We start from the raw sequence: 13,844 nt of genomic DNA, 5'->3' as shown, positions 1-13,844 counted from the left end.
AGGAGTTGGGAGATACTGTCAATGAAGAGGAGAGTTGGGACAGTTCCATAAAATAACTGAATAACCTTGAAGTCTGCAGTGACAGAAATGAGAAAGTATTTAACTCTACCTGATTTTGGATCAAAACTCCCTTTTTATAATCATATTAATTGAAAATGTTGGAAGAGAAGCATCTGGTGTATACTAATAAACTCCACAGCAATTTTCTACCATAAACATGAAAACAGGAATCCTAGGATCATTATGATGTATGTGTCAAATTAGTTACTTTCAGCAGATAGAAAAAAAAATCCATTTGGTCAGACTGAGAAAGTGCTCTTAGTTCCGAACAGTAACTCAGAAAGTTGAATTAATAGTGGAAAAGCTATGTGAGAGATCAGAGGAATACAAAACTAAGCATACAAAAGGATATAAACAGCAGTTGACAACACAAAATGAAAGCCATTAGACACCAAGAAAGGGGGGTGGAGGGGGGGGAAAGAAAGCTATGTTCCCTCCTCCATGGCCTGTGAGTATTCAGTCTCACCCACAGAAAATTTCTTCTTGATGAATTGGATTTTCTCAATTACAATTTAAATCCTTAACTTTCTATTCCTTTATATACATGAAAACTTGCCATGTTTGACCTGACTCCCTTCAGCCTTCTCTTAACTTAAGGATAACAACTATGTCATTTTTTTTCCCACAGATCACATTTTAAGGATCACTAATCATTTTATTTCTTGGAATCTTGTGATTGACACACACATCTTCTGAGGTCCGACCTCACTCTTGAGCAGTATAAGATTACTTCAGGTATTTTTTAGACCATATTCTCATGTATAACCTGCAGGTGATATTTTTTTTAGTGATACATATTTAGTGGTATAGATGTTTGACTGCTTATGTTTAATTTGCCAGTCTAACATAATAGCTTATTTAACAAACCTGTCATCCAGCCAGGTATTTCCTAGCCTGTATTTCTGCATTTTGTCATTCCTTTATAACTATACTACCTCATAGTTGTCCACATTAAACAGAATACTCTTTTGTTCAGATAATTTTTTTCCATTCTATCAAGATCTGTTCGCATTTGAATCACATACTCTTATTCCAGTATCAGAGAAAATATCAAATAAAACCAGCATAAATACCCTTACAACTCCTCTCCATGCATCATTCTATTTTCACAGTAAACTTTTGACAGCTATTCTGTAGGGGCTAAAGTTTTCCAAAGTGCACCTATTGTGTATTATTTTCAGCTGCATCTTCCCTGCCTACTGTAGATCACGTGCAATAACCTTAAAAGCCTTACTAAAATCCAAGTATATCACATATACTACTTCTCCTCTGCTCAACAGGATCAGTACTTTATTGTGTAAAGAAATTAAATTTATCTGATGTGATTTGTTCTTGAATAATGTAAGTTCTTACACCTCCTCCTTTTTCTTCTGAGTGGCTATAAATCATTTGTTCTAGCTGTGGTAGGTGCACTTCCACCCCTTTTTCCTGCAGAAGAAGGGTATTCTTATCAATGACTGTGCACACGCAACTGCAAGCCAGTTGTGAGAGAGGTGCAGCCCTTTTAACACACAACAGGTGCACTTCAACTGTATCGACACAGGGGGAGTGGTTACCTACAGTCTATCTAATCATGAACCGCAATCGTAGCACAGAAGAGGACCATGTTGATCACATTCTGATTTGACTAGGGCATAAAATTAACCAAAGGACTTCCAAATTTGAGCTAGGTTCTCCTTGGAAGTAGTGAATCTGCAGTGGAGAGCTCTTCCCTTGGGTTGGGATGCTATCTGGGAGAATTCTTGAGGATGAGGGTGAAAGATTATTGTGCACTTGTACATAAGAGCTAGCTAAAAGTTCAGTGTTGTAGTAGAGAAAATCCTTTACTGACATTTGACATTTGCTTAGCAAATGTTGCATTTGAATTAAATAGTGCTATTGGTGAACTTACCATTTTGGATGTGGCTGGACCTATAGTGAAAAGACTGGTCGCGAATCTGGTGCAGCCAGTCAGGCCTATAGCTACCACACTATTTGGCATCCCTTTTAAGAGATGAATTCAGCTGCCCCCAGTTCCTCTAGCCTACGGACATCAGCTGGTTCACATCTCTTACCGTATTTGCTCCCCTTCAAACGGTAACACCAGTATTTTTGCAGAAACAGAAATTAAGCTGATTACAGTCCCTTGTCTAGTTGTGATTCTTTTCCTGTTCTTCCCAACTCTTTTTCCACTGTCTCACTTGTTCTTACAAGTTCTTTAACATAAATGAGAATGGCAGACATCTTTAAATAGGATGCAGTAAGTTCATCTAAATCAGTTGATCTGAAAACTTCTCTACATTACTTAAGTGGTATTCAGATACTCTACTGGTTCCCACCCAGTTTGACATTGGTATCTTATTTCTCTGTTACCAGTATTACTTGTGTGTAATAATAGTCATTAGCTTTCTGCAACTGATATTTGTAGTGAAGAAATATTAAACTCCCCATTAAGCATATCAACTAGTTGTACAAACAACAAAGCTTGTCAAACAAATTCAAACATGACTTTGAGGCCATTAGCAGATTCTGGATGGCTTAAGTCTTAAAGACTAAATCCATATGATCTTGTCAGTTTACCTTCAATGGCACTTTAAGATCAAATTCCCTAGTGCCTGTACAATCCAACCTTTAGAATTTGCCGTAAAGCTATATCTGTTCTGGTCAACAGAAATGAGAGCAGAATCCTAATACAGTCTTCACAACACTCACATCACAGGTAGATGGTTTGCATACATCATGATCAGAATTGTACTTGTTCACAGCATCCTGTCCACGTCCATCAGCGCACATAAACTGTCCCTATAAGTCTTTCCTGACCAACATACCCAAGGGCACTATTCCTCCCCTGCAATCTTTACTGGATTGCCTGTGCCATCACAGCAGCATCAGAGTCTGTAATAAGGGATTTCCCAGGAAATCTTGCACAATGTTTTTAACACAAAAAGTCATAATGTACATTTACAATCAGAATCACAATTAATCAAACATTACTTGCATGGAGAATTATGGCTACCACACTCACTTTTCTCTCTTCCAGCTTTTTATCACCTCACTTGGATGTATAGCTAAAACAATTTAGGTTGGTCGGGATCTCAATTTTCTGCTCAAATCAGGTCATTACTGAATTGAGACCAGGTGTCTCAAGCTATTGTCCAGTTCACCTGGACCTACAAAGACAGACATTCCATAACCTCTCTGAATAACCTGTACCGGTGTTTAACTAGCCTCAGGGTAAATCTTTCTTTATGTCTCATCAGAACCTTCCATTTTAATTCATGACCATTACTTCTTTTTGTCTTTCCATAAATCTCAGTGAAGTCTTGCTCTGTTCTTGATAATCCTCCCATAGGTATCAGAAGAATAGTATGAGTTGTCCCATAAACCTTTCCCAGGTTAAACAAGCTCAAGTCTTTAAGCCTCTCCTCACAGGGCAAGTGCTCCAAGTCCCCTGACTATCTCAGTGACTGCTGGTCTCATTCAATTTTATCTTTACATTTCTTCTACTGTGGAGTCCAAAACTCTCATGAGTGCCAAGTAATAGGGAATAATCATTTCCCTTGATCTACTGGCTATGTTACCCAGAAAAATAGCCCAGTATGATTAGCTTTAATCAATAACTCACATTTAGCTCGCTGTCCACCAGTATCACAGGTCTTTTTCAACAGTGGCACTATGCAGTTAACCAGCCCCAGGCTGTATCATTGCAAAGTGATAATCTGCGGCAACTTCTTCTGTTGGGGGCTGGGGCAACAGTCCCAACACGGCTAGCTAGGCACTTACCTTGAAATGATCAAATGACCCAAGTTTTCTTAACAACAAACATTCCTGGCTAATGATGTATAAAAGTATGGATATTTGGTAAAGTGTTAGTCCTTGTTCTCTGCTGATTACTGCACAGAGAGATAACTGCTGCCACTGACTTGCCTTGACAAGCCTCAGTCCTTGTTACTGCCATCCTTGTTAATGCTATCTAGCAAAGGCAAGCCTGGTTACCTATATCATTTTTGCATTGCTGCTCACAAGTAGTATGTGCAAGCACAAAGCACAGAGAGAGGTAAAAATATATCAGAAATAGTCTTGGCAAGAAATAAAATAGTCCTCTTTCTACACAATTTTTCAAGACACATGTTCTTATTACAATATTACCTTCAGGTGAAAGTAAAGATTCTTCTTGAAGTTTAGCCTCTTCCAAGTATGTCTGCAGCGGTTCATAATTCTCAGAAGAAATCCTAATCACACTTGAAACATTGACCCCAAGCTCAGATAGCACTGGCAATAACTGAGGGTTGTGGAAATCCAAAATTATGAAGTAGTGATGGGCACCATCATCTGGTTCATCATCTGTCCAAAACAAAACAAAAGCAGTTTAGAGCAGAGGATTTTACACCTACACAAAATTCTGTTTTGTCTTGATCATATAGGTATAGTATAAACTAAGATCACAGAAACAGTTCTTTCATAAATTCATTCAGATAATTACACACCCTTAAAAATATACTTACAATATTCATATATTAAGATTTAATATATTTATATTTATTATTAAATTTACTACTACTGATTTACAGAATTCTTCTGTAGCAACTCACATAGAACTAAGCAGAAAAATTACAAGTTGGAATGAAAACTTGTTTGAAGAAGCACCAGGAAATAATGTGTACCTATCGAGGCAAAAACGCTAGTGGTTGTTGCAGCATTTTTTGCAGTTGGTTCTCTTTAAGAAAATTACAATATGCTCTAGTTTAAGCTTTCCTATTTCATCTGGAATATTTCATCTCATACATAAAAGCATGCACCCACATACACAGAGCAAGTCAGTGCATCGTAGCTGAGAGATGGTGTCATCTATGACAGTTTTGAAGGACTGTCTGAATTATGATTTGTTTCACTGCTAACTGCTCTCCATCGAATAGATTCATGTTTGCTAGGTGGCTTTCTGCCAAAACCCCAGAGTTGATAATACCAACTTATGATTGTTTTTCTGTTTGGCAAGAGACATACCAAAATTTATCCTCATGTAAAGATGAGAAGTTTCATGGAGTGGCCACTTTCTTTACGTTTATTATTTTTGTAGAAATATACACAGCAAGTTGAAAATATTTTAAGTTTTAGCTATCAAAGTAAAAGATTAAACATTTTATCATGTAAAAAAAATCTACTAAAAGCTTGACTGTAGTCAAAGTTAATTGGTAGATTCCCTTTACAGTTCATGAAAAACAGATATAAAACAGGTATGCAGGTAAGTATCAGGCATTTCTACTTGAATATCTATTTCAAGACAATGGAGACTGCTTACTGCAGTTCCCGTATCACTCTACTGACTGTGGAACATTTATAATTAATACAGAGTATCCTGAGGAGATAAATGTATTTTAATGCAGCTCACCCTTCAACCACTGCTCAGCTCATGGTACTTATTTGTTCAGAAATTATTGCTTCTTGCTGCAGAAAGCTTATTCTGGATTACAATATCAAAATATATCTGTGGGTTCCCTAATTCAACTTGAATGCAAAGAAAAACTTTTACAGGCTACTTTTGTTGAAGGGATAATCACAATATTTCCAGGGAACTTTCCTCCCTTATATGTTCAAAACTTTGGGAAAAAAAAAAAGCATTAACACACATAATAACTGAATATTCATGATTTTTAACAAAAGAGGATATCTGTGTAGTAGTAGAGATGAGAGACATGAGGAGATCCAAAACTCCTGCATACATGATGATTGCCAGCCATTCAACAGTGATAGTTATGATTATGCTAATAATAATGACCTGTTCAGAATAGTCAAACAGTTCTTTTAATCAATGACTAATTCAAATTCAAGTGGATCAAAAGATCAATGCAAATAATCCAAAACCAGACCATCAATGCAAAAATTATCCAAGACGAGAAATATTCGATTTCAGAAATGTAATAATGAACTAGGGATGAAGGATAAAAGCTGTTCTTTACCACCAGAAGGAGATAAAGATTGTCCTTGGGTTCTAGATACAGACATAAGTAATAACTCAAACTTCTCTGAAATAAAAATAGAGGAGTTTTCTCTTTTGCTTTTGCTTGAAATAGCTGCATTAAAACAGTAAAGAATACTGAAAAGAATTTCCACTGTTATCAACTTTTAAGGAACATAGTTCTTTGCAAATATGGAATACATGTGTTATTAAGGTCTTTGAAAGTACTGTTGCCCTGGGTAGAAAATTTTTAGGGATCTACAGGCTTTTGACACTGAGAAGTGCATCTGGCACCACTTTGTCTACAGACAAAATACAACTTTAGCATAAGGTCCTTGAGAACCTTAACTGCTGTGGACTTGAAGAAATAGACACAGTAGTTTTACAATACTTAATGTTTGTTTAGAGTTATCTCCAGAAGCTTCAGCAATACTTTCATGATCTTCTCTTTGAAGGGACTTTTAAGTCTTCCTATGCATTTTGTAAAATTCTTTGGGACCAATGACATAAATTCCAGTTAACAGAGATCACAGTTTAATAGCAATGCTGGTCATTCATAACAAAAAATCTGAAGACTTGATATTGTGTATGCTAAACAAAGATACTTTTCATGGAGTGCATATCTGTTCATTATCTGCAACTAACAAAGCAGCAAGGTCTGGATATGGGGGAAAAATCTCATAACTTATAGAGACACCTGTCTTTTTCTGCCCGCTAATCAGGCAGCAGGAAGAAGCAAAATTGTTGCAGCTGGCCAAATTGCCTCTGTAGGGACGAGCAGAGCCTCATTACTACTACCCAAAGCCATTCTGTGCAGTATATTTGCTACTGATTTCACAAAGCCACGAGTTTTCCAGATAATTTTAGCTTGGATTTCTACAGGCATTAAGGCATTTTTTACACTTATCAGTTTCTGAAAATCATTAAAATAATCAAAATAATGATGATTACAGTCATGTTTCAGCTAGGAAAATGAGAAGCTCTGATCAGAAAGCTGCTGTTCTGTTCCTGTACAGCTGAGCAAGAGCAATTAAGATTCCTATCTGTTCTACTACCTGTACTGATGTATTTTAGATGCTTGAAGAGTATCATCGATCTAGAATAAGATACAAATAAAGGTCTGATTAAAGAGTACAGAAAGTCAGAAGTGGTTTAATTGGAGATTATTACACATAATGAATCTAAAATCAGCGAATACTTCCCCAGCAGATGAGATCCAGTATATTTAAACATAGCTAAATATCTTATGCTCCAAATTAAAAATATTCCTGCTCTAATGAGAAGAGCTAAGTATATTCTCCAATATTTTGGGTTCCAGTGACATTTACAAACATTGGTGGCATGTATTAGGAATTTTTTTTAGGACTTCTTTTTTTTCTCAGCACTGATTGGCATACTATTCCTTACCTTGTATAGATCACTTTCGGAGTAAATTTCTTCAGGTCTCAGTTCTACACATTTTTATAGCAAATGAAATCATATGGCCCTTTGTACAGCACCTGGCTTTACAATCAAACAATGGTGCAGTTTTGCTACGCTCTATGACACTAGGAGAAAGATGTCCTTTGGATACTGTCACAAATGCATTTAGTTCTGAAATTTTTATGAAAAGATAAGTAGGATTTGTTAGCTTTTTTCTTTTTTTAAGTCTTGCATATGCCAAAACATTTCGTCATTCTACATATATGCACACATATATACATTCTACATATATATACCTCGTCTGGATTTTATTCCTTGGATTGCATAATCTATCCTACTTCTGAGCAGGACACTATGCCCTACTCAAATGAAGAGTGGCAATGATGTAATATTATGAAATATATCTCCATATTCCAACATAGATCAATGTGAAATGCCAAATGAGATGCAGGGCTTGAAGCATTTTAGCATATTAATCAGAATCTTATCTGCTCTTTTTCTTACATACCAATATATTTGACTTCCTGTTCCTCTTCTCCGCGTCTTTTTAATTTAGTGTCCTTTTTGACAGTAATTGCTGCTTGAGGGGCCACTTCAATTTTTTTTCCTTTCATTTCTTTCTCAGCTAGCTTTGCATTGGCTTTTTTTTCCTTTTTGCCAGGAGTTTTAGTTTTCTCTTTCACTTTGTCTTTTTCCATTTTTCGTTCTTCTTCTGCCTAATGAGATGAAAAAGAAAGTTCTTGTCATAGCCTTTGTACAAAACAGGCAAAATGACATGAAATTTTGATGGCTGAGTATATTATTTGAGTAGTTTTTTCTGTCAGCCATTAAAATGCTATTAAGGTACAGCTGTCTTAAACATTCTGCTTTATCCTTCTGAAGCACATTGTTCAGTTTATTATATTCCTATTAAATCTTTGTGTTAAAACTTCAAATTAAAAATGAACTATTTGGGGTTGCAATTAGTAGATTATTGCATATTAGTAGGAGGGGAGGGGAGGGGAAGAGGGAGGAGAGAGAGTTTCCTGTGCTTCACTTGGACTACCACTACAGCACTTGTGTTATGAGGAAACTTTCACTGAACTGCAAGAAAATAAGGCCAAAAAAAAAAATTCTGTTTTGTTGTTACCATCTTTGTTAATGCTCTTGAGTATAGCATAAATAGTACTAACATTGTTTTGTCTTTGATATAGATATCAAGTTATTACTCAACCATTCTCGTTTTTTACAAACTACATTAAGTTCTACTCAGAAATATAAGGGTAAAAAATGAAAAATGAATGGTGTAAGGATCCCAAAGCATTACATTATAAATCCAGGAAATGCAGAGCTGCTCTAAAATTAAAAGAAATCACAATATACTGAGGCAAAGAGAGGTGCTGAGAGGGTAAGAAAATCTCCACCTTATTCTACCCAGGCGCATGACAGCGCAATAACTATACAAGAACAGCATTTAAGGACTTCAAAGCTAAATCAAGCATTTTAAAAGACATTAGCTTAACTTTCTGTTGCCACCCCTACTACTGTCACATTAAAAGCAATGAGAAAAGCTCCCTGTACAAATGAGATAGATTAGTTGAAACTATACATTTTTTTTCCTAGACCCATATGGAAGAACAGACTTTTTGGCTGCAGAAGGTGACTCCAGTTTAAATTTAATACCAAAGCAAAACCAAAGCTCAATTCTTTCCCTCCCTCATTCATGCATTTCATTTTTGTACCATTCAGAAATACCTTCAAGAGATTCTTAAACTTTTTATACTGTGGAGTGGTGGATTTTGATCACTTTTCATATTTTTTTCATAAATTATTCAAATTTATTCCCTTTGACACTGTTCCCCTGAAAACTGAACACCAGAGATTTTGATATTATTTTGAGTTCTAAACTAGTTAATGTATCAAATCACATTACACAATCAACAGTCTATAATGCTCAAAACAGATTTATTGCATTTGAAATACTTCACGTAATTAAATCCCAAACAAGCAAAGTCACCTCTGTTAAGATACAGCTGAAAAGGGCCAGCTGCCATCAATACCTCTCCTCTTCAATACTTTTGATTTTCTCACCCTCAGTGTAATATTTCTCTTTCCCTATAGGGTGAAGCTTTCTGTTGCGCTTTTCATCTTCCATTTGTTTTCTGTTCTAGAGTTTTGCTATTTTAAACTATATATTACACAAACATAATATCTGAAACAATTTTCCATTTCAGATGCATTTCTGCTTTTCTGAATATTAATTTACATGCATACACTTGTCAATCTGTGACAAGCTTCTGCTTTTACAGAAATACATAAATTTTAGAGATTAAATAATGTTTTATTTTTATTTTTCTGCTGCTGTTTTCATTTTGCCAATCTGTTTTATTAACTGTATTTCAAAGAACAATGGACAGTTAGTTTTCAGACATCTCCTTGTTACAACCCTTGAGTCGTCAATGGAATGTGTACTGTAAAGGTAGTCAGAAAAGACTAAATATTTTATTGTAGACAATTTAGAAATAGAATTCTAAAATAAAAGCCATTTTTTGTTTATTCCCTACTGCAGAACATCCTTATAACCTCTTGCCAATTCTTGACTTCGCCTTGGTCTTTCGGCGGCTGCTGCTGCTACGTTTATCTGTCACATATAAATAGAATCCAATGAGAGCAAAAAAATGTGTCTGGACTGTGTTTTGAAAACTGAGAAGAAACTGTACATTTCAGAGACTCTTCTGCCTTCAATATTGATTATTCTCTGATTCTCCAGGAAAATAAAATTATAGTTAAAATTACAGTAATCTTGCCAAACCAGCAACAGTAATCTTGCCAAAGTCACAGATAAAAGTTTTATTTTAATAATGAAGTGTCTAATGTTTAAACTTTAAAATGTTATTTTCCAGTTCACACATCAGCACTGACTGATATCTAAGTGAAAAGCCATTTCTTCCACATCTATTATGAACTATCCGCTCTTCACCTTGATACTTTCAATTCTTCTTCAGGTTGAGAATGCTTTTTTTTTCCCACAGATTCTTTATATGCTTCTGTGGTTTACATTACCATCTGCTACCATCTGTTAAATAGTTTTGCAATTAACTTCAGTATTATATATTCAGATATATATTCCACTAAAGCTAGTTTTCAGCTATGTTTTCTACTAGTGTCGTGAGTTAGCTAGGACATTATTTCTTCTCACTATTCTAGCCCTGCGACAATATTTTAGTACCCCCTGGACAATACTTTTTCTTTCCTAATTTTTTATTTTTTCCTCAAGTGCTATATTTGGGTAACTGGGAGTTTCTTCCCCAAATCTAATTAACTGAAAATTTCCATTTCTATTTAGGTGCTTCTTTAATTATGGACACAGAAACTTAAACATGAGGAGGAAGATGAATTTATGCAAACAGCACTTGAATGGAAGTGCCTTGATGAAGTTAATTAGCCATCCACCTTAAGGCATACTCTTGTACCTTCTTTTCAGCTTCTCTTCTCTGAAGGTCCTTCTGCTTGAAGCAAAGCAGCTGAAATTTCAGTAGCTTTCCGATTAGTGTTATAGGAATTTGTTCTCCACTTTCCATAACAGCTTTAGCTACTTCAGTCACCTTCAGAGAAAGAAAGAAAACAAATTACTCATAGTTTTAATAAAATGCACAGTTATTCTTTGGTTTCCAAGATCCTCTGGTTAGACACGTGATGTTATACCTGCTGTGGCATGAGATAAATCTAGAATGGAAAAACAAAAAGAACTCATATAATTAATGTAAAGGTCAACAGATTCACAGTGTTTACTATAAAAGTAGTTTTTTTTTTAAAGCATAGTAAATATGAAATCAACAGGAATAGCTTGGAGCACTATTTACAAAGTAGCTGGTGGCTGAGGCATTAGCCATGAATGAAAGACAAAAACTTTGTAAAGGGAACTTGAGAGGGTCTGTCTTGGTGTAAAGACATCCCCTCCTCGTGTAATGCTGATTCTGCTGGTATGCAGCCTAATTGGGGTGAAATAAGGCTATTGAGTTTTCTTAGGGTGATGACAGTAGCAGGAACATACAGCTGCATTGTCCAGATGTGTGGCATTGACAGGCTGTTTTATGACTATGTTTTTTACAGCTTGTTTCCACTAAATTTCATACAACTCACTAACATCTGGGCCATTCTCCTTGGAGCCTCATAACCACTTTATTTACTGTGAAAAAAATAAAATAACATAAAAATAACATTAAAAGTTGTTCTGTGTTTCTTTTCACTTGTGTTGTCTCTGTCATAAACTTCACCTATGTAGGAAGCGTTGTTGAGGAATAATATAACCACAATATTTTCCTACTTTTGTTTTTAAGCAACCATCAGCTTTATTTATAACCATGAACTGAATTAGGTGTTACTCAAGTGCTCTGACATGTTTCTCTTTTCCCCTCTCAGAGCAATTACAGTTGGGCACATATGGTGTCAATTTTGCCTGCTAACATTCAGACAATGTAGGTGCACACTGCATCTCACTGAACTGTGTCTTGTCTGATGCAAACAACACAGTTAATGTTGAGCTGTCATAGTTTCTTGTCCATCTTCTTAGGAATTTTCACTAACCACGTAAAATCTGGAGTAAGAAATGCAGACACTAAAAATGGTTCTCTGGATAAAACAAAAGCCAAAATAGAATCCAGACTTTTCTGAATGAAAATACTGTCCCATAGAAATTGAAGAAAAACATAGAAAAGAATCTCTTAATATTCAGATTTTTCCATATCACATAATAGGGAGACAAACCCACCAAAATAATTGCATTTATAAATCCTTCCTGACTTTTCAGCACTAATAAACCTCACAATCTGCTTATTCTACATACAATAAAATACATCATGGTTTTGCTTTACCATCATTCATATCGTGAACTAGAATACTTTCTGCTCACTATCTCAACTAGCCAGCTGTGAAAGGATTCCACAAAGATTCTGAGTGACTTCAGTGTTAGAACATCAACGATATGTTAAGAACAGATTTTAAAACATCCAAAGTCACAGTAATCTTAAGAACTACTAGTTATTCCAATAATAACATCACCTAAAACTAGCCACATCGAGAATCTGAGTTGTGACAGAGAGATTTCAATAGAAATAGCACAGCCGCTTCCCTTAGAAAGAAAAATTGTCATATACTTCTTTGTAGAAATACTGTTAAAAGGCAATGGAGAGATGCAACCCAATTGCCTAATCCAGATGAGTTGGTCATATAAAGCACATTTCTTGATACATAATAGAATGTAAATTGGGGGGATGCTGGAAGGTTTCCCAAAGGGTATATACAACATCAGGCTTGGTGGCAGTTGCTCATTTATTATTCATGCAAGAAGGAATGCTTATACAATTTTACAACACATTATTCCTGAGAAGCTCAAAGCTCATTGCAGGTAAATGCAATGCTTCTGACTATTTGCATTTTGTAGATAGAGAATGCAGAAATGAAGAGACTTATCCAAAGTCTAAAATGAGCTGAATCACTCTGTGAGTGGAAAAATAATTCACTTAGAATATTTTCTAAGTGAAGTGTTTGGCAGGTATAAACCAAACCCTACTTTACAAGAGTACATTATAAGACTATGGAAAGGGGTCAGACAAATAAGTCAAAGATAACGTGAGCACACTATTTTTTATTATGCACAATTATTGCACAATTTCTATTCTGCACAATTACTTTCACAATTTCACAAATGTACAATATCTAAGCTAATAATAGCTTTGTATGTAGGAATGTAAAATCTGCTTCATGCATAAGCAAATAAAATAATAGTCCTTCACTACTGCTAGCTGTAAAGACAAAGGATAGATAAATTCATGCAGAGTAGATAAAAGAAATTCGTTACTCAGTTTATTACACTGATGCATGTTTACGCACTTTGCAGCCCTGGGACTTATGCAGGCACCTGACATAAGCATCTTATAATCCAGAGATAAATAAATAAAACAAAGACAAGGACTTGGGTAGGAATACAAATAGATGTATCTGTACATGTAGAAATCTATCTACACAAAGATTTTTCTACTATGGAGTGGATTTAGATTTCACTTCATCATGAAAACGACGACCTTTTTTTTATGTGAGAAACCATGGAAACGTGGACAGGCAAACTTGCTTAGATAGGGCCTCTTTTCCTTTAAAGGAAGAGGAAAGTCAGCATTCCCCACACAGCAGGAGTCATGCTTGTGAAGTGCAGAAAGGCTGCAGTGATACAAGATTTGATCTCAGATGGCAGCATTATGAAGCATACAGCAATTTAGCTGCCTGGTGCAGAAACTATGGATTTCAAGTCATTCAAATACTGTACAAGCACTTGTAGTAGATGCTGTATTATTGGGATATAGTGGTATCACTAAGGTAGGAGACGGATCTTAAAAATTAGGGAAACATTTAAAGTATTTACGGTATTCTTCTTGGAAGAAGCAGCGTGGCT

At 35.6% G+C, this 13,844-nt stretch overlaps 1 protein-coding gene across 1 annotated transcript in view; it reads right to left on the bottom strand.

The window, feature by feature from the left end:
* Nucleotides 1–13,844, bottom strand: part of SPAG17 (sperm associated antigen 17) — a 97,198-nt gene that overhangs the window by 68,440 nt on the left and 14,914 nt on the right. Inside the window, 3 exon segments of the mRNA XM_026054285.1 lie at nucleotides 4,189–4,383; nucleotides 7,926–8,133; nucleotides 10,870–11,001. Of these exon segments, the coding sequence (XP_025910070.1) occupies nucleotides 4,189–4,383; nucleotides 7,926–8,133; nucleotides 10,870–11,001 (535 nt within the window).

This window comes from Nothoprocta perdicaria, unplaced genomic scaffold (assembly GCF_003342845.1).
Source record: "Nothoprocta perdicaria isolate Ctin4 unplaced genomic scaffold, notPer1 scaffold_120, whole genome shotgun sequence".
Lineage (NCBI taxonomy): Eukaryota > Metazoa > Chordata > Aves > Tinamiformes > Tinamidae > Nothoprocta > Nothoprocta perdicaria.
The sequence above is the reverse complement of the archived record's forward strand: the minus strand, read 5'-3'. Positions and strand labels throughout refer to the sequence as shown.